At 40.3% G+C, this 22,154-nt stretch overlaps 1 protein-coding gene across 1 annotated transcript; it reads left to right on the top strand.

Annotated features, from left to right (window-relative positions):
• The first annotated feature begins 5,190 nt into the window (after positions 1-5,190).
• On the top strand, positions 5,191-7,692 carry slitrk4 (SLIT and NTRK-like family, member 4). Its single transcript, XM_063189691.1, has one exon. It carries the CDS (start codon positions 5,191-5,193, stop codon positions 7,690-7,692), a length of 2,502 nt encoding a protein of 833 aa, XP_063045761.1.
• Positions 7,693-22,154: the final 14,462 nt, after the last annotated feature.

Genomic DNA, 22,154 nt, shown 5'->3' with positions numbered 1-22,154 from the left:
AGAAAACTGTAAGAAGTCTAGCTTCTTACTGCAGATGGACCTATTGACGGGTGTACTCACTCTTTGAAGAAAACACTGAACTACATTATAACAGCATTGCTATGACAATGCAGTCTTAAGTAACTGATTGTTATAGTGGTGTTCATAATTATTCACCCCCACTGGAATTACATATTTTAGCAAGTTTGACCTTCATTTTTTAATCTGATTTGTAATCAGATCAATGAAGGACTAAGGACACAAGCATCTTAAATTGCAACAATATTCAGGTCATAAACCAGCAAATGCCCTTTCTGTGTATTTTGTAACATTATCAAAGTTACTCAACTCCTTAGTCACATACATCCTTTGTACACACCACAACATCCTTTGGCAGTTATAACATCCATCAGATGTGAAACATAACACAAGTATCTTGCAGTGATCCACAAGCATCTTGGCCCATTCCTTTTGAGCAAAATCTCCATTTCATTCACTTTCTGCGTGCAACGTCTGCCTTTTTCCGGTCCCAACTCGGATTTTCAATTTGGTCTAAGTCAGGGATACTTAATTGTCTCTCCAGAATGCCCAAACCCTTCATCTGCAGGAAAAGCACTGGTAGATTGTTTTGGTGGGATGCATTGGATGGTTGTCCTTTTTGAATGTCCAACATCTCCCACGCTTCATCACATTTAGACCCATGAATCTCCTGGTAAATAGTAGGATTCATGGTACCTTGCACATAGAGAAAATGTCCTGTATCTGAAGAAGCAAAACAACCCTTAAGCATGACTAACCCCCATCTTGCTTCAAAGTAGACAAGGTGTTCTCTTCTTCATACACTTTGTTCTTCCTCCTTCAGACAATGTACTGTTGGTCCATACACGCAATGGGTTTCAGTTTTGTTTTGTATCAGTATCTGCAGGATGTTTGTCCACATCCTTTTTGCCATGCTGGAGGGGACGCCTCTTGTTCTTTGGAGACATCAGAGAGGTGCACCCTGCAATTCTGGTATGGAGGCCTTCATATTGCAGTATGCATCTTATAGTTTGAGCTGAAACCAACTACCTTCTTCTCAAAAAGCTCCTCAGTAACCCGAGGATTTTTCTCCAACCTCCACGAAATATTCTGGGCAGCAGTCACCGTCAGCATCCTCTTTCTGCCACGTACCATACAGGTAGTGTTTAATCTGTGCCTTTAACATTAAACATGTTAGAAACTCTTCCCATTGTGTTGCTTGAAACGTGTAATGTCTTTTCAATGTTTTTTAAATCCATATTCTTTCTTATGAAGACCAAATTACCTCTTCTTTTGACTTCTTTGACCCTTCCCTGGGCTTCTGCGTGTTACAAGTAACAATACCAGATACCTGTGACAGTCTAGAAGAAGCTGCATCACAGTCCTTTCAAATATGCTCCCTAGCTGCTCGTTATTGTTCTGTTCACATCTACTGGTCTTTCCAATACCTGATTGAGCATACTTTCATTAGTTCACTATCTGAAATTTGGATTTCATGTATGCACACATCTTCGTTATCACTGGAGAACGGGCAATGCCAATATCAGAGAGCATTTGTATTGTACGCTTTTATAAAAAAGTCCACCATCCTCTTGCTAGCATATTGCTGGTTGGATAGCAATGATCTCACTGTTGCACAGGCCTAGTGGATAATAATAACGGGAACAGAACATATGGGGATGTCGGGGCGAACCTATTTAGGGATAGGACATTCCCGTTCGTATGTTTACTGACGTCTGTTGTCGGAAGCAAAAAAAAGCGCGTAAACCGTTTGTCTGCCTTCGGATTCACTGGATTTACATACAACTGGACTATTGTTTCTTGCAGTGTGATTCATGGATTCCTATTCGACTGTTCGCCAGAAACATCCTGTCAGTTCAGTCATCTGATTCTGCACCTGTTGAGTAAGTAGGCCCACTGCTGGCTGAACCTTGCGCTACACCTAATAAACACCAGGAACAGATATTGTGATGAGGTAGGCCTATACTCTTCTCTGTGCCTCGGCTTGGCTGACAAGACCTTTGTTATGACAGCTCTGATGTATGGAATGTTTTCGAGCATGCTTATTGCTGAAACTTAACCAATTACTTAGATATTTTACATTGGCCCCAGCGGTTAACATTGGCTGCGTCTTTTGCTAAAACACTTAAAGTTAGCTAACTCTGTAATGTCGCGGCAATTCTCAGAATGTATCATCATTAGACACATTATGTGGCATGGCAAATCGATGGTGAAACTTTCATTTTACGCCGGAGCTATACTTAAACGTGGTCCACGCGGATCACTGCACTCGAGAAACTGAAATTAGTTGGATTACACAGCGTATTGTCCAAGATCGCTGACCGTGGTGCTGAAGTACTGCCAAGCCTTGAAAAATGTCTGCAGTAAACATTCTCGAGGTTGGGAGTAGGGGGCGCCACTGAGAGCTCAAACAGTATCTGCGTCCGCAGATCTGTACGAGGTCTGACCGGACACCCCCAGGCCGATGATGTTCAAAGAGCAATGCAGCAAGGTGAACTGGAGAGGAAGCCAGGACAGGACACGAGCGAGAAAGCACATTTCTGACTGGAGACGGGTGAGCACAGAATAAATGCTATATGGTTAATTAAGGGGCGTTCCAAATTTTGTTGCGCTGAAATTCCACCGAATGACGGCTGAGCGGAGAATGAGATGAAGGGGGTTAAATAGGCGTGGCTATCTTTCCGCCCTGAATTCTGACCAATGACAGTTGAGCAGAGAATAGAATGCAGATGATTACCGGTAATAAGGGCATGTCAAATTTCATTACGCTTCTCCCAAACTTTTGTTTTTTACAAAACGTGCATTAGTTGAATTTTTGTCCTAAAGAGTGATTATTTTTAAGGGAACGAATAATTTTGTCAATGAAGAAATCACAAAAAGTGCATTTATGAGCGTTATTTTAGTTGCGTTATTTTAGCTGCAAAAATCATGTCCTTGTAAAATTTCATCATGAGCACAGGTACAAATGCATATACCGGTAAGCAATATGAATGCTTGTTATCAATTACATGTAGCTTTTCTCTTAGAGTTTCATTGGGGCATACTTGTTTCTGAATCACCCTTGCCAAAAACTGAAAAAGATCTAGGCCCTAATTTTCTAAGTAATTTAATAAACCTTACTTTTATGTTTTAAGTTACATAGATATTACATTACACTTAGCCTATGCATATTGTGAAGCTATCTCTTGTGTTTTTTTAAATATTGCTCATAATGTGACTTTTCAAAATGGGTGTAGTCATTATTGGTGTACACTGAAAAACTAATGAAATGTTGGAGAGCCCTTTCTCATAATAGATGTCTTCAGATGACATTTTTCTTTATTTCTTTCTTTTTCTTTCTTTCTGTCTTTCATTCTTTCTTTCTTTCTTTATTGTTATTAAGCGGTGTAACCTAACTTAATAACTCATTATGTGGAATTTAAGATCAACAGTAAAAGTGATTGGAAGCATCTGCTTGCATGCTTTTGACTTACAGTATTGTGACACAGCAAAATGAGCAGCACCTGTTGTATGGCTGTCATGGGAACGCGTGCATCAGCAGCGACAAAAGCCCACACTTGGCTTTAAAATGAACCATATCCTAAATGTCATAGTGCTGCAGCTCTTACAGCATCACTTTTAAATGCACCTCACGCGCTCGCTCGTTCTCAGTGCTGTTATATTAAAACAGATCACCACTGGTTGAGTCTGGCAGCGCAATCACCATATTGGTCGACAGTTATAGCAGCACATTTATTATTGTCATTATTTTGCCAAAGGGTCTATAGTTCGAATAGAAGATTGCTGCAACCATTGCAAAAACATGACTGGAAAAAAATGTTAATTGTTATGTACATCATTTCGTTTCGCTAGATCTGCCCCCTCCCCCATCTCTGCATTCTCTCTCCCCCCGCCTGTCGTGAGAGGTTCAATGCAGCTGTAAGCCAGAAGACTACTCCTTGGAAGGAATGGGGAAAAGGAACATAAAAATACAATCTGACGCTTTTCCAGAAGCGTGGGAGGTGGATGGCAGCAAGAAAATATCGTTTTAACACCGGGAGATGGGGATGAACAACCTTCCTTTTGTCTGCATCTGACTGAGCTGAATAATTCATTTTCCGCGTCAGTTCAGTTGCCTCTATCTTGCTTTTCTGAATGTCTGTTGAACTGGGCTACTTTTCTGTCGTTCTTTCCGTGTGACCAATTACCTTTAGTGTGTCAACGCTACGGACAGCAAGACGGACTGCAGAATCTCACTTAAATGCTTGTCCAAAAATTGTGCGCAAAGGGGTGAGTAATACGCAAAGGATTGAATCGACTTTTCAAGAGAAAATCACCCAAAGCAATTTAAAAAATGTACATTTATGGGAACAGATTTCTCATGGCATATTTTCCCACAATTTTACCGGCGGATTTTTTCCCTTCGTTTTTTTGAGACCCATCCAAATAATTTCAAGGCAGACGGTCCTATGAATGCATGTATAGCCGAAATACCTCAAGGACGTACAATGGACTAGGTTATAGGCCTGTACCATAATATGCGCTTGAAGACGGATAGCATGACACCAAGGGGCGCTGGGGCTGATATTTGAAACCACTGCTATACCAACGACTCAATGGGAACCGAGCATCCCTATGCTGTGCCGATTTCCGCTGTTATCGGAACCGACCAAAACACCACAAGCATATTGGGTGAGTCTTGAATTAAATTAAATACATGCCTGGCAATTGATCAAAGTAAGTGGAGCCCCATATCAGATAATGATCAGAGTAGGCTACAACGTTGTGTCAGATCCATGTATTCGCGCGCGCGGGTGTGCACACATGAATGCGTCCTTGTATGTGTGAGTGCGCGCCAGTGCGCGTATGCGCTTTGTCAAAACGCCTGACTGTATGATTCGGATATAACCGTGTCAGCATGTCCTCTTCCTAACATAACTTGAGCAAAATGCCGGGCAATGTGTGGCCTACTGCTACTGCAATTATTATTATTATTAGGCCTATTATTATTATTATTATTATTATTATTATTATTATTATTATTAGGTAATAACAGCAGCAGCAACAGCATGTTGTTTTATAGTAGCAGTTTGAATAATTGCTATGCCCATTTGTGACATTAATCTCTCTTTTTTTTCTTTCATTTAAGGTTGCTAAGTGGGATTTCACTCATTGTGGGATTTTAAAGGCAAAATGCTGCTCTTAGTCCTTTTGTCACTCACAGTATCAAGATCTTTTTCTAACTTGGATTCTGGACATTCCATAGAGACCTGCAATGCCTGTTCTTGTATATCCATTGAAAATGTCCTCTATGTGAACTGTGAAAAACTGACTGTTTACAGACCTACAGAACTGCAGCCACCTGCAACCTCTAGTCTGTACCATCTGAATTTCCAAAATAACCTCCTGTTCATTCTCTATCCCAATTCCTTCTTGAACTTCACGCATGCAGTATCTTTACAGCTGGGAAACAACAAGCTACAAAACATCGAAGGAGGCGCCTTTTTTGGGTTGAGTTCACTGAAACAGTTGCACTTAAACAACAATGAATTAACAGAGCTCCGTGCTGACCATTTCCGTGGGATTGAGAACTTGGAATACCTCCAGGGCGACTACAATTTAATCAGATACATTGAAAAGGGGGCCTTCAACAAACTGCACAAACTCAAAGTTGTCATTCTCAATGATAATCTCATTCAGATTTTACCCGAGAACATTTTTCGCTTTGCCTCCCTCACACATTTGGATATCCGGGGAAACAGGATACAAAAGCTCCCCTACCTCGGACTCCTCGAGCACATTGGCCGGATAGTGGAGCTCCAGCTGGATGACAACCCGTGGAACTGCACTTGTGACTTATTGCCTTTGAAGGCCTGGCTGGAGAACATGCCCTATAACATTTTCATTGGTGAAGCTGTGTGCGAAACCCCAAGTGACTTGTACGGACGCCTTCTGAAAGAGACAAATAAGCAAGAACTCTGTCCTCAGGGTTCAGGTAGTGATTTTGATGTCAAAATACCGCCCTACCACCCAGGGGATGGGCAGGCAACATCTGACATAGTACCAACTACAATAGTGTCAACCGCCACCAAAGTCCCCAAAACAACCAGCCCCTCAAAAATGTACGGTAATGGGATTGTTGCAGGAATTCCAGGGGGTAAGAACGGTCCAATTATTTCCTATCAGACTAGAGTCCCGCCGCTGTCGTGTCCACAACCCTGCACCTGTAAAACTCACTTATCTGACTTTGGGATCAGTGTTAGCTGCCAAGAAAGAAATATTGTCAATTTAGCGGATATTGTACCCAGGCCACCCAACTCTAAGAAGCTGCATCTGAGCGGTAACAATATTAAGGATCTGAGCCCGTTTGATTTCCAGGGATTTGAAGGGTTAGACCTTCTGCACCTGGGCAGTAATCAAATAGTGACGGTTCAAAAGGGAGTCTTTGCAAATTTGACTAATCTAAGACGGCTATATCTAAATGGAAATTTACTTGAACAGCTCCATCCTGAAATGTTTCACGGCCTATCTAACCTCCAATATTTGTTTTTGGAGTTCAATGCCATAAAAGAGATACTGGCCGGATCGTTTGATTCCATGCCAAGTCTTCAACTCCTGTATCTTAACAACAACGTCCTCAGGAGTATGCCTGCCTACATATTCACTAACGTCCCCCTCGCTCGATTGAACCTGAAATACAACCAGTTCATGAATTTGCCGGTGAGTGGAGTCTTGGACCAGCTCAGGTCTCTGACTCAGATAGATTTGGAGGGGAACCCGTGGGAATGCTCTTGTGACCTGGTGGCGCTGAAGCTGTGGCTCGAGAAGCACGATGGGCAGGTCGCCGTGAAAGAGGTCAAGTGTGCGTCTCCGTTGCAGTTCTTTGGCATAGAGCTTCGCAATCTTAAAAATGAAATCCTGTGCCCTAAGCTGCTAGCACAGCCCCCTCACATTCTAACCAGCTCCATGCCCATCCTTACATCAGTCGTATCGGCGGGGGTGGGCAAGGTTCCCCCCGGGGGGCCGGTACCCTTGTCAATCATGATACTCAGCATACTGGTGGTTTTGATCCTCACTGTGTTCGTAGCCTTTTGTCTCCTAATCTTTGTTCTGAGACGAAACAAAAAGCCAGCCGTTAGACAGGAGGGTTTCGGGAACCCAGAATGTAGCTCTATGCCGATTAAGCTGCGACGACATACCAATAAATACAACAACGACGATCTAGGCGGGGAAACGTTCATCCCTCAGACCATTGAGCATATGAGCAAAAGTCACACCTGTGGGATCCGAGACTCTGAGTTGGGTTTTAAGTACACTGACTCACAAAGACAGAAAATAATTCTCTGCAACAGCAGTGACAAAGACAAAGAGTCTCTTCCTCTGGACCCCAGGAAAAGGCTGAGCACTATTGATGAGCTGGATGAATTCCTTCCAGGAAGGGACCCCATGTCCCTCCAAAACTACTGGAGGAAACAAAGAGATTTCAATACCATAGGGGTCAGTGGATTTGAGATTCGCTACCCAGAGAAAACGCACGACAGGAAAGCAGGGAAGAAGTCGTTGATAGGAGGTAATCACAGCAAGATCGTGGTGGAACAGCGCAAAAGTGAATATTACGAACTAAAGGCAAAATTACAGGGTACACCTGACTACCTGCAAGTGTTAGAAGAACAGACGACCATGAGTAAAATTTAGTCATAAACCCATAAGTCTTTGCTTTAGTGAAAAAAGTGCCTTTTGGAAGAACAAGATGACTGAATCTCATTACCCATGGAAGTTAAAAGTTAAAATCTTCTTATAGTTGTACTGGAATTTGAACTCTTATCTTTCCTCTGTCCAGATCCTAAACTCTGAATGATATGAGAGACATGCATTGAATTCAATTGTTGTGTTGCTGCTATCAGGATGGATTCTCTGTCTCAATCCCCCCATCACCTTGTCTCTGTCTCTCTGTCTCCTTCTCTCACTCACACACACACACGCACGCACGAACACACACACACACACACACACACACACACACACACACACACACACACACACACACACACACACACACACACATTGATACATCTTTTGTACACCAAAATTATCAGATTAATGGATACTTTTGAAGAGTGTTGTGTTTACCTTGGCAATTCATGTATCAACAAATATTTTTTGAACAAATCATAAGGTGCTGTATAGCTACAAAATGGAGCTGTTTACATAGTCTCTGCAAATGAGTTTGAGTAATTGGTCATCACTGTAACATGGGTGTTTGCCCTTATACCCTTAATAAGGTGTGGTGGTACATGAATGGTATAAGTACTTGGAGGGAGACGTGTTTGATTTGGACGTGAAATTATACACAATTTCTGCAAAGAATCATTTTGAACCATTGTTCTCATCCATGTCATCGCTTTTGAGGTGTTTGGGTATGGCTTATATTATAAAATGGACATTTCATCAGCCCAATTGAAAAAGCTGCTTGCCATGTAAGCGTATATGAATTTATTTTGTAAGTTGAGACCATTTGTATTTGTTGTGAAGTTTGTAAATTACAATGCGGTCAACAATAGAGGAAATAATCCCATGAAGAAATGTATCGTGTCAAGAACAGAGAAATCTAATGATCCTGTTTTATGAACTCCCATCCACTGTAAATGCATAGTGTGATGACCTTCATATTTAATTTATTTTTTTATGCAGAATTATTTAAAGAATATATACTATTTAAATATTCAAGGAACATATAGAATGCTTAACAAAAACTGGGTTTATCTAAGGAGCCATTCATTAGTTCTTAGCTTAAAACTTATTTGGATTTGCAATAGGAAAATGTCTACCGGTGTAACAAGGACGATTTACCATCATTTCGATTTTACTGAATGTCTACTGGTATATTGGCAGGATGATTTATATTCATATTTTCTTGTAATTTTACTGTATGTTTGCATGATCTGATGCTTCATAGTTTCAGTTGTACTGTTTTCTTATCCCAACATCCCAGAGAAAGTTGTTGAAGGTATTTTAACGCAACCAAATGAGTGCATTTAAGTGGAAATTGCTGTCAGACGGGATTGTTCTGTTTTCTGCAGCTGTGCATTTTATGGCAATGATTTTTGATGTGTATGGCTATGAAATGTTATTTACATTTTAACTGAAAATAGATGATATAATATTTTGAATACTTCAGAGAGGCAGCTGTGTGTTTGCACAGTCTTTGAAATAGAAATCGTTTAACATACCTTCTGATGAAGTCAGAATTAAATATCATATCCTGTGCAATATGAAATGATCAACTGTCTTTTTTACAGCTTGTTCAAAGTTAAAATTTGTAAAGATTGAGAGCTATTCAGAATTCTCCATCCAGCTTTTGTTTAATTTCGACCTATAAGGTACTGTTAGGTTACTCAATGTTTGACATAGAATGTAATTTGGGGGAAAATAAATTCAGCTTTTTATCAGTCTGTTTATTTTTCATTTTGTACAACAGTAAAGCTTACAATTGTGTTGTTGACTTAAACAGTACACTTTGTATATTAACTCATTCGAATCTGATCACACTGCGCCAGCAGTTCCTTACTTTGGTTTATTTTGGCATCAGTATTTTTTTGCAGGTTTTCGAAAACAATCCTGCAGATCACTAAAATAACGGATGTTATGTGATAACAGATTTGTAGAACAGGTTTTATTGATTTGTTTAATAATGCAGCAAAATTCACATAGGATTTCTGAAACATAAAATGTCAACGTACGCAGAATATTTCAATATTTTCTGTCCAGTTTTAAGTAGGCCTAGTGCTTGCTATCCCCTGACTTTTTATTTGTCTTGTGTAGTCCTCTCTTCACGAAGACCTTTTATTACGCTGTATTATATTGTTTTAGAAAAATAAGTGCCATGGGTGAAAAACAAATCTGTTGTTTGTATGAAATTCTACTAATCATCAGTTATACAACAGTTAGAGAGGAAGCCAGTTTGGCAAACAGCACTAAATAGCTGCTCACACAGTGGCTGTTTGTTGCTTAAAACCAAAGCCAGGATAATAGATAATATGCAAAGTATTCACAGTTTATATCCTTTGGCCAAGTTTTATGAAGTATTGTTATATTTATAGCTGAGAATGAAGAGAGAAAGGGGGTCGATTAACTGTGATACACATGACTGCTTTGTTCAGGTATTCTCTCGTAAATCCCAAGTACAGCTGAAATTGCAGATTGTATGTACCAGGATGCAAGGAGGGTTTTTCACATGCAGAAATTCTTAAAAAATAGCAAGTGGTGATTTTAGAGTTGTCTGCCTGTACTGTGCAAAGGTGTGTGTGCAAGTTTGGGGCTTAAGTGCAATAGTGCCAACATGCTTGTATTTTGATTGTATTTTATGTTTGTTTTTTTTGTTTTTTGTTTACATTCGGATTCATTTGTGCCCCTGATTTTGTCAACAATACCTATCCGTGGCATCATTGGATGACATGAGTTGTTCGCTGTGTGAAAATAGGACCAGATGGTTGTATGCTGTGCTTTAATAAACATTTATGTTACAGAAGAATGAGAAGACAGGATATTTCAGACTTAGGAAACACTTGTCAAAAGTCCAATTTGATCTGTCTTTGATTTTGGAGTGATTCTTCCGGTAAACACATCGCATACAAGCAAAGAGCTATGGAATATCCTTCCTCACTGTGTTCCCCTTTTGAATCTCTATGTCCAACAGAGCAGAGGCAGGATAACCTATTTGGCATGACTGCCACAACACACTGGTTTCTGCCATATTTCAGGCCCATGTCCCAGCCCATTCCCAATGGCCTCCTAATGCAATCTGGAGTCCTCCCACAATTTCTGACCCTCCATACAGTCATTTGCTACCATGTTGACTCAAATGTCATGCCTTCTGATGCAGACTTTCAGAAGCGATGGCAATAATTACCGATTAATCGTGAAACATGCCCGTTTTAATTGTTTTTCATTTTTGTGTGTGGATTCGATGCTTTTGCAATAGAGAGGTGGGACCCATAACATGCAAAAACCATAAATGCCCATTTTTAAATGGACCCTGTTCTCATTTCAGTAAGCCTGTATTTTATAGGCTATAAACTACATGAAAATAGAACATATTTACAGTATGCATTTTCCCATCCCAGCAACCCAACAGGCTTAGTTTTCAGCGGGTGTGAATTATTGTCATTTGGTTGCATAATCAACCCCCACATTAATCATGAATGCTTTTCCCCATGGCAACACTTTTAAATAAATTAGACTCTTTCCCCCTTGTGTCCCCAGTCCCAGCTTGCTGGCTGCGCTAATGTAAATGGATCAGTGACATTTACTGGGGATTTCAATTTCACAGGATCGGCCATCCTAAAGCTCCCCCCATTTAAACTTTCATCCGCTGTGTGAATGTAAAAAGGAGAACATGTTGGACATATTGTTGGGTAATTGTATTTGAACGTGAATTAAATGCAAATGTCATATAGGCCCATTTACTTTGTGCATTTGCCACAAATGAAAGCATATAACTGTACAGTAAAACGTACACCATGGCAAACTCAAAGCTAGACTAACATGATTACATTGCTTGAGGGTTGGGTTGAGGGGTGACGTATGGGCGCAGGAATGCAAATATGTATACTGCAATACAAAAGCGAAGTGCAGTAAGTACACCAACATTGATATTGAGAAAAATGCCCTCAAAGCCTTGGTATTAGGCTGGATATTGTAGTTACTGCACATTTGACACAGCAATATCTCTAAAATGGGACACATTTGGACCACAAGGCTTTGTCACAGTATAAAGAGGGTGTAATGAAGATCATTTTCAGTTTAAACTCAATTTTGACAAATTATGTAGTTGCTGCACTTTGCCTTTGAATAGCAGTATCGATCCATATGCTTCTTTGAATGCCACACCTTTTGATATGCGCATAACATAAACACACTGCCAAGGAAGGTTGACAACAAAACCATTCAAGCTACGGCGAATCCATGGACTTGACTTCTTTTGATGAACAATTAGTGCAGCCAACTTTATGTCAGCCCCATATGTGGGAGAGGCCGGGGTGATTAATCATCTTCAGAGGATGAAGGCTTTTAGACTAGATGTCTTCTCAACAGCACAGGCAATATTACATCACCTCTCCACTGCCCTCACCTCCATGCAAGGGGTTGAAGGGAAGGCAACTTCATTCTTCAGCAAGGCTGTCAGGGTGCAAATTGCAATACTGTGCTCATACATAATGCCCATATGGTACAATAAGAAAAGTTTGATTACACATATGTAGACCCTGACAATGTATTCATTTCCTGAAAATGTAATAGGCCTTACTCCTGATAATGTAATGAAGCGCATTTCCCAGTAACGTAATCATTTTATTTAAAATTGTTCAATTTACAGACAAGTGGTGTGAAGACATTTGGGGGGGCTGGTGCTTGAGGATGGGGTGGGGGGCATGTGGAGCTTCCAGCATTTACACATTTTTAATCGTCAAGCATTTCTAGATGATCATGTCAACAGTACATTGTGAAAAAAAAGTCCAAGAAACTCAAAAAGGGCATTTTTGTCCAGTAGGGCAAAGGGGCAGGTGCTTTAGCACCACCTCATGCCTATCTGTGCACGCCTATGGCTTAACTGTTGAACTATGGCATTTCTCAATGTGAAGTGTCCTAGCCTTGCTACTGTGAGTAACGCCCATTTGAGCCTGGTGTATCCAATTATTAATTACACTTCGAGGTTATTGGATACTCTTTGGTGAAATCAGCGAAAAATGGGTGCTACTCGTCCTAGCAAGGCTAGCGCACTTCACTATGAGACATCCCCACTGATTTTCTTCAATGGTCTTTGGGTCATACTTACTTACTTTACTTAGGCAGCCTTTACATTCCGATGAAGAGTTTCCACCCTCGTCTGTCTTGGACCATTTTCTTCAGCTGTTTCCACGGGTACTTGCCACACCATAAAAAACATAAATAATATAAACAATTTGTGGTATCCCAAGATTTCAGCATTGACAAAAGTCAATATATTATCAGGCAGTGATTACATTATCTGGCTTTATTACAGGTCTATGTTTTGGGAACTTGGCTATTTGCTAGTAGAACTAACTACAGGTGCAATGGCCATTATCTTGAAAGGGCCTCCACACACCGGTTCCAACAGTACTGTGGAGCACTATCGGTTCAGACCATTTTGGTCACCCCTGCACACTGGCGCAGACGAGTTATAGCAATGAATGGTTAATGTCATCACAGCTGTGCATGGGTAAACAAGTGGCGGCTCCGACAAAAATAGAGCTCTGCCCTAATCTGCAGCCGACATCCATCCACGGACATCGGTGCTGGTGCGCAGGGTTGTATTGAAAACAGTGGAATTGAACGTGGGCAGAGCAGTGATCTGCACTTTATCGGAACCGGTGTGTGGAGGGCCTTCCACCCTGCCTCATGAATATGCATTTCAACTGTTGAGAAAACAAGTCTTGTCTAAAATGTTTGAAATTACGGCTAAAACTATATAACATTTGTGACTGCTTCCTTTACATTTACATATATAACCAAAACTTGTGTTTACAAAGTGCATGCAAATTTTGGCAAAATAAATTCATAGTGTGTTTTTTACTAACTTTTCAGAGCTTTGAAAAACAATATTCGTAAGTTTGTGTTTACAGAATGTTACAGAAAAATGTAATTTCTTAACCTTCGCTTGACTTCCACATTATTATCATTGGTAAGATCTTCCAGAATATGACCATATGTGTCATTTTTGGATGAAAAGCTTTTTAGTTAGCTGAAAAATGTACAAATATTGATACTTGCATTTGAGTGCATCAAAGTGCCCAAGATGCCTCGGACCTCCAAGGGTTAAATGGGATGTACAGTGAGCTAGCTAGCATCTGTTACACTCACTGCCCTAAACCTCACTACCATCTGGGTCACGGCACCTGGGTCACTGGGGCCTGCACAGTGCGCCACCTCCCGCAGGGGTTCGAACCTGTGACCTCACAGAAACCCTCCATCATACTGCAGGAGGCAGCCGTGCTAACAAGTATGCTAAAGGGGGGTGCTGTGGCGCATGGTCATACCGGTATCAGTACTGCTGTGGCGCATGGTCATACCGGTATACAGTACTGCAGTGTTTTCAACACTGGGAGCGGGACCCCATGTGGGGTCACCTGGAATTCAAATGGGGTCGCCTGAAATGGGAAAAAAAATACTGCTAAATATTACTTATTAAGCCCCCCACATTTGGGCTTGCATGCCCACCCACGGGGACCCAGGTTCGAGTCCGGGGTAATTTCCCAATCCTCCCCTATCTCTGTCCCATTCACTTCCTGTCACCATCTTCAACTGTCCTGTCAAATAAAGGCATAAAAGCCCCTAAAAATATATATATATAAAAATAATTACTTATTAATATGACATAACTATTCAATACTCTTTTTGAAACGCCATTTGCAATCTCAGACATGTCATAAACATCTATAAGTTTAATAGTCTACAACTTAGCTTGATCACGTTTACATTTTTGTCATGAAAAAAAAAATGTGTATGGGGTCTCAAGACATTTGGGATGTCAAAATGGGGTCCCTGTCCAACAAAGGATGGGAAACACTGCAGTACTGGCTGTATGCCCATGGGCTTAACCTGGCCCATCTCTTCATGCCAACATGAGAAGCGCTCATTCTGTTATAGCATGGTCTGGATATGTCAATGGAATCATTATACCACTGAGCAATTTTTGTCTGCAATCATGAAAATTGTCCATTTTGTACTAATGCCTGATAATATAGGCCTACAGTGTGCTCACATAGAGTGATATTTGACATGCGTTTGTGTTGCTTAGCGCAGGGGGTTCCCAAACTTAACCATGACAAGGCCCCCATTCTACATTCTACCTGTACATTCTAGCCAAGACCCCCTTACATGGGTGCACTATCCCCCCCTTTACAACCGTAGGTCTAAGTCTGTGAGGCAGTGTCCCACATTGTTAAAATAAAAATTATAATAGTAGTAATCCATGAGATGGAATAGATTATTGTAATGCTGTCGAGGATATTGTTTAGCTCTTTTTTGTCTATTTTGGTTTACATTAGTTATTCAGTTTATAAAATAATTTACTTTGTCTGCCAACCTGCTGCGGCCCCCTAGCACCCCCTCACAGCCCCCCAGGGGTACCCGGCCCCACTTTGAAAACCATTGGCTTAGCGCAATGAAGCACATTTCCCAACAATCATCAAACTGATCATGTTCAGTATTAAAGTGTTACGTTAACACATGGCTGCTACAATAGTGGGTCAGACTCAAATTTGCAGAACTCCAAATGTGCACAATTTCTCTATTTTACTCTAAGGGCTTTAGTTCTTCATGGTTTTGTTGACTAGATGTAATGTCTTTCTGTCTATAAAACTATCTACACTACACAATGAAAGTGCAAGCCGCCGACATTTATGGTGAGCATCTTGGGGATGGCACTTTTCGGTGGAAACTGGTGTCAGTTAGACTGCCAGTGATCCAAGAAAGATGAGTAGTGATCTGCTCAACTGCTTTGAAATGCTTGAAGAATTCATAAAGCAATCCTTAATTTTCATTTAAAAAGCTACTCTCGTGCCATTTATTGTTGCAACGAAATGAAAACTGTCAATGCCTAAGCAGACAGATATTTATGATCACAAACTGATAATGTACAGTGTTAAAGTGTTACATATTAACACATGCCTGCTACAATAGTGAGTCAGGCTCAAATTTGCAGAACGTTGCAGAACAGAAGGGCAAATGCTGTAGCAGCAAGGCTGGACTGGAATAAAAAAATGCTTTGGACATTTAGAGCCAAGACTGCCCTGCCAGGTAGTGAGGAAAGACAGCCTGGCTGCTATAATGTTTATTCACCCTATAAATGTCTTTTTGGGAAACTAAAATCTACACCATCAAAAACTTCAGGACAGATGGATCTGCCACCACCATCTCACTGAGACGTCCAGGTGGGCCGCAGACTTCAACACATTGACAGGAGCATCGTCCCTGATGTAGTGATTAAGTATGACACCTGATCTAAGCTCATTCGAACACTAACGGGGAGTTTTAAAGAGACAAATTGGGCATCCGTTTATCGAAATATTGTGTAGAATGTACTCATCATTGTTGGGCACATATAGGCCTACACACAAACACACACGTGCACGCACGCACACACACATATACACACACACACACACACACACACACACACACACACACACACACACACACACACACACACACACACACGCACGCACGCACACACACATATACACACACACAGTGTAAGGTTTCGCATAAGCATATGTACCTTTTATTACAAGACGTTTGGGGAATTGGTTCATAATAGCATTTGTACTCCAGTAGGCCTACTACCATGAGTATCCCCTTTTCTCCTCTTCCCTTGTTCCACAGGTAGCTAGCCACACACACACACACACACACACACACACACACACACACACACACACACACACACACACACACACACACACACACACACACACACACACACACACACACACACACCAACAACAACTAAATAAAGGCCTACAACCAAATAATACACACTTAAAGGTTAACACAATATGCTTGGCGATGCTGCAGAGTAAGCTTGATTATATAGGTGTGTATTCCTGATTGTGTAATACCTTACAGGTTTTCCTCATCACATTTATTACTCTTTACCGTACACTGAATTTCACATCCTAAATGAAAAGTACTGTTACAAAATAACAGTGATTGGCCTAATTTCGGTTTTCAGAGCCACTTTAAGTCATATACCTTGCAAAATGGTTTCATTTTGATTATTGAAATCACAAATGTGCACATGCTCTCTATTTGCCTCTCAGGGCTTTAGTTCTTTTCATTTTACTTTTCCTTTATTTTACTAAGATAGTCACGTTGAAGCTATTGCCTTTTCTTCAAGTGAGCCCTAGAGCCTAGGCTTGGTTGACTTTGATTGTAATGTGTGTCTGTGTCTCTGTCTGGAGAACATGTCTACTGCAGTATACAGTAGGCCACTACATGAAAAGTACAGGTCGACAACATGGTGAGCATGTTGTGGATAACAGTTTACAGTGGAAACTGGTCTCAGTTAGACTGCCAGTGATCCGGCCCCGCCGTTGCTTAGCCGGCTGGGCACTGGACTGCTACACGGGTGACCTGGGTTCGATTCCTGACCCGGGTCATTTCATGATCCTCCCCCGTCTCTCTCTCAGACTCATTTCCTGTTCCACTATTCACTGCCACCCCCCCCCCCCCAAAAAAAACCCCATAAATAAATTAATAAAAAAATAAAAAATAAAAGATGTAGACCAGCAGTGATCCAAGAAAGATGACAAGTGATCTGCTCAACTGCTTTGAAATGCTTGAAGAATTCATAAAGAAATCCTTAATTATCATTTAAATAGTATTCTCAAGCCATTTATTGTTGCAGTGAAATGAGAACAGGCAATGCGGCCCTGCCGTGGCCTAACCTATTACCCATTAACCTATTATCTATTAACCTATTACCCATTTACTGTCCGTCATTTTAATGTTATGTAGTTTTGCATGAAATATGTCATCTTTTGTAAAGAAATTGTAGAAATTATAAGTTATAAACAATACAATTAAGTTATATTTTTTTGTGGACCCGAAGGTGGGGTCTGTTGTAAAGGTGGCCACCTTCAGTATAGGCGTGAGAAATCCTGGTTTGTGTACATAGCCTTGGAGGACTTTGTAAATTTGAAGTGGCCCTTCAAATGAAAATGGTTCCTCACTCCTGCATTAACGGAACAGTCCACCCTTTTTTGATTTTCACATATTTCTTGAAATGAGTGTTACTTTTGCATATGTGTATCATTTCCTACCTTATAGGCTATGTTTGTTTTTAATAACTAATTATTCACAAGCACCATGTTTTACACAAAATAGCCTGAAATGGCATTTTCTGTACATTTTTATTGTTGCTATGGATTACATTGACAGCAGGAAGAATATATGTTTTTATTTTTTAGGGATTCAGTCAGCACTGTTAAACCAGTCCATATTTCATAATCTTCAGTGAAGTCATAACATTGTGATTCAAATTTTGAAATGATTAAATAATAAATGGGCCAAATTAATATTTTTCATTTCATTTTCATAAAACTAGAAGCAATCAGAGAGTGCAAACCTCCGCCAAGGCCATGGGGTCACTGACACCATAACAGCTACGTTTTGTGGAATCCTAGGTCTAATTGCCTATTACTTACCGTACAACCAGATTAGAATAGAGAATCTTTGGTACAACCAGATCTGGAATTCACATCCGATCATCACTAAACTTTGCTGTATGATAGAACATTTGACTGTTACACCCTATTTTTTGTTCTTTCTGCCTTGTTTTTGGGGAGTTAGAAACTGTAATGTCAAAATTCGTCCAATCGCCATCCTGCAATGGTGAAGGATCTTTTATTAAATTCCTGGATCCGGATCATGATCCGGATCACTACCAACATTTAATCACTTGTTCCATTAGTCATTTCCAACAACTCTACAAAATGTCATAAAAATCCGTTCATTACTTTTTGAGTTATTCTGCTCACAGACAGATAGACAAACAAACAATCCAACGTGACTGAAAACGTCCTTGGCGGAGGCAAAAAGAATGAAATGCTTTGTCATGGGTAAGAAACACCAGCCCATGTCCTTGTGCACAGGCATAGGCCTACAGTAATGCAGAGGCAGATGTGTGGCAATGCACTCTGCAAAGAAAAATAGCAATCAGTCTGCAATGTTCTCTGATTATTCATGCTTTGACATCTCTAACACTGTCATCATTTTAAAACTCACATGTATAGCACTTTGTCCAATTGCTATTGCAGGAAGGTTGGCAGATTATGAGACATGCCAAGAGATCCAGTCAGTCAGTGTCCCAAATTATAAAATTGTCTATAGAATAGTAATATTTTAAAATAATATTTTATTGTTTTGTTAAAAAAAGGTGTATATTTGTATTTTACCTTTCTTTCACATGTTCCAGGCCATAATAGAAATTGCAATCGGGGAATTTACACAGAGAAGACTGAATACTGAATCTTGACATCAAACACAAATCTTTTCTCTTCCTAATGATGATGGGCACATAGCCAAGTGCAAAATCACTTGAGGACCTAGGCATCCCTAAGCTCCAGCGTCTCCAAATGAGGTCAAAGGCTTCTATGCATTAGTGAGCTCTTGCCTGTCTTTGGATGACATTGCTAAGTTCCACTGTAAATTGAATTAACTATTCCCAGTTGTTATTAATGCAATTACTATGCAGGAGGTTTTTTTTTGATACATGGCTTCGTTTATGTGGACACCACTCTGGAAGCAGTGAATTAAAGTAATTAAAACAGCGTTTTAAGACAAGGTTTGTTTGGCTCTTTTTTTACTCAAACCCAACCAAGAACATTTAAAGCACAAAACATAACCTTGTTCAAAAGTTTTACTTTCCCCATTTCACAACACATTGAGTGCCAAACTGCTTTTGGAACTGTGGTGTGATCTACCAGTGAACTACACCATTTCTGATGAGCGCCGCAGCATATTCCATATTCCATATACACCATATACCATATACCATATATGGTGTAGTTTTGGACACAGTATATATTATGCTAAAATACCAATGGACACAGAATACATTATGCTAAAATACGTATGGACACAATACGGCCAGGTGAGACTAGAAGCTGTCAAGGGGTGAAGTCCCCAACAGATGTCATGGCTGCGCAGCGTGGGAAGTGTAGAAAACAGTCTTAACCCTTTACCAACTAATCAATAATAACAATGTTAATAATAATTTGCATAGCACAATTTACACATGCAATTCAATGTACATGAACAATAAATACATAAATAAGCCTAATAGAAATAAATAAGTCTAAATAAATAAATAAATGAATAAATAAATAGGTTGATTGAGAAGAAGACAAATGGTCAGTGACAAACAAAGGTTTACACAATGAGAAATTATAAAATGTTTAAATATTCTACATGTTTTCATCAGGTAAAATGCATATTTTGTATTTCTGTGTGTTTCATGCAATGTCGAATAGGACACCCTTATGTCTCGCATATGTACTCTCTGTGGCGCCTCCCTATTTGACCGATATTATTACCTGCAATGTCAAATATTTTTAACATTTTTTTTTACAATATGAATGTCTGGTTGCCCCTGAAAATGTCAAATGGCACAACAGGAATAAAATATGTAATATTGGGTATTTACTTTCAACAGAATAAAATTGTGCTAAAACAATTACTTAAATGTGCACTGTGTAATATTTTTAGCAGTTTATTTCCAGAATTCATGCTGCACATTCACAAATGGCATCATTTCCACAAATACACTGTACTCTGGTCATACAAGTAAATTTTAGTTTATTATTAAGTAAATATTTATGAAAAGATTTGCAAAAAACAGCATTGTCTCAGGTTGCAATACCTATTCTGGCCACCTTCTTACACAGTGCACCTTTACACCTCATACCTTGAAAAGGAGTTGTCAGCACATTGAAATTGAGGACTATAACTTAATCATTATGACATTTCTTTTAAAACAAAAACAAAAATTATGGAAAATGCTGGCTACACCAACCTGTAACCAGGCACTATCAATAGATGCCAGCAGTATTTTCCATAATACTGTCTTGATTTAGTTTTTGTAAGAAGCACCTTGGTGGCGCAGCTTGGACACATCCTCAGTGATGAACCCAGAGGAGTCAAAGGGTGTCTTGGGTCTCATATCATCAGACAAATTCACAGGAGCTGATCAGACACCGACTTGTGTCCAAGCAGCGCACTAAGCCATGTGTCGCCCCTTTTGATCCACAGCCACCTAGAGGCTCTCTCAGCTGCCTTGCAGATGTTTCTGGTGGCTTTCCTTTCTTCTGATTCCAAGAGTGATCGGTGCAGGCTCTGCCCTGGGAATCCTCGATTGGCTCACAGCGGGCCCTTCACCCTTTCAGCCTGCCGTCCTCCACCAGTCTCAAATACAAAAGCTTCCTCAATCCGGTCCTCCCAGGGGACTGCGAGTTCCAGTAGCACCACTTGCTTTGTACTCTCTGATGTTACGACCATGTCTGGCCTGAGTGCTGATGATGTGCTCTGAAAACTTTAATAATTAAATAACAATTATTGTATACCCAGGTCCACCTTCAGCTGCCAGTCACCTACTGTGGATAGCACCCAGCTGGGACCGTTGGCTGTGACTAAGGATGTGTAAGTTTCTTCTGTAAAGCAACATTAAAATTGGCCCTACCGTGGCTGATATGGTAGGGCACTCGTCTACTACGCGGCCGACCTGGGTTCGATTCCCGGACCAGGTCCTTTGCCGTCCCTTCCCCGGCTCTCTCTCCCGACTCACTTCCTGTCTCCACTTCACTATCCTGTCTACAAAAACCAATATAGGCTTGTAAAGCCCCCCAAAAATGCTTTAAAAATCTAATTTTATGTATACGAGTTATCTTTCAAACTTGCTGGTGTTGTGCAGTACCACATAGCAATTGTTGGGTATGCAAAATATGTTGCTTTAGGTAAAGGTTTAGGTTTAGCTAAGATTTCACAGTCATGCGATGTGTAATATGAATAACATGGGTGTATTAGGTTTATGCCAAATGGTGTGAGTTGTTGCATCATCTGACATGGCAAATTTTTCTTTCAAACATTATAGGTCTTCTGATGGAGACCCATGAAATGTTGTCATCTGGCTGTTGATATTTCAAACATCTTTTAAAAAAGAATACTTATTTTTAACAGGAATTTTGAATTTTAAATGTTTTGCTAATGTTGTAGTAGTTGACAAGTACTGTATAAGCACATCTGACCATGCTTGGATTTCAGATGTAATTTCCTGTGACATGATCCTACGACACAAATGAACAAAAGGGCCCCTCAAATGTTAGTTAGGGTGAGGGTCATTTACAGTGTTCAAGTGGGTTCTGAGCAGCGATGAGTAGGCAAGGATAAAGAGTTGGGGTCTTAAGCTACAGTACCTCTTGAAGGCATCAATGGATGGAGCATCCCTGATGTGAAGTGGGAGGGGATTTCAGCTCTTGAGTGTGTAGAATTTGACCAATCTTTTTTTGTTTCACCAATCTTCTTTTCATTAGTGCGCCATCTGAAATTAGAATTCAGTAGCCTATGTATGCATACATCTTCAT

Source organism: Engraulis encrasicolus, chromosome 23 (genome assembly GCF_034702125.1).
Source record: "Engraulis encrasicolus isolate BLACKSEA-1 chromosome 23, IST_EnEncr_1.0, whole genome shotgun sequence".
NCBI lineage: Eukaryota > Metazoa > Chordata > Actinopteri > Clupeiformes > Engraulidae > Engraulis > Engraulis encrasicolus.
The sequence above is the reverse complement of the archived record's forward strand: the minus strand, read 5'-3'. Positions and strand labels throughout refer to the sequence as shown.

Excerpts from the sequence above, each read along its gene's own strand:
- slitrk4 (XM_063189691.1), top strand. The coding sequence starts at position 5,191 with ATGCTGCTCTTAGTCCTTTTGTCACTCACAGTATCAAGATCTTTTTCT.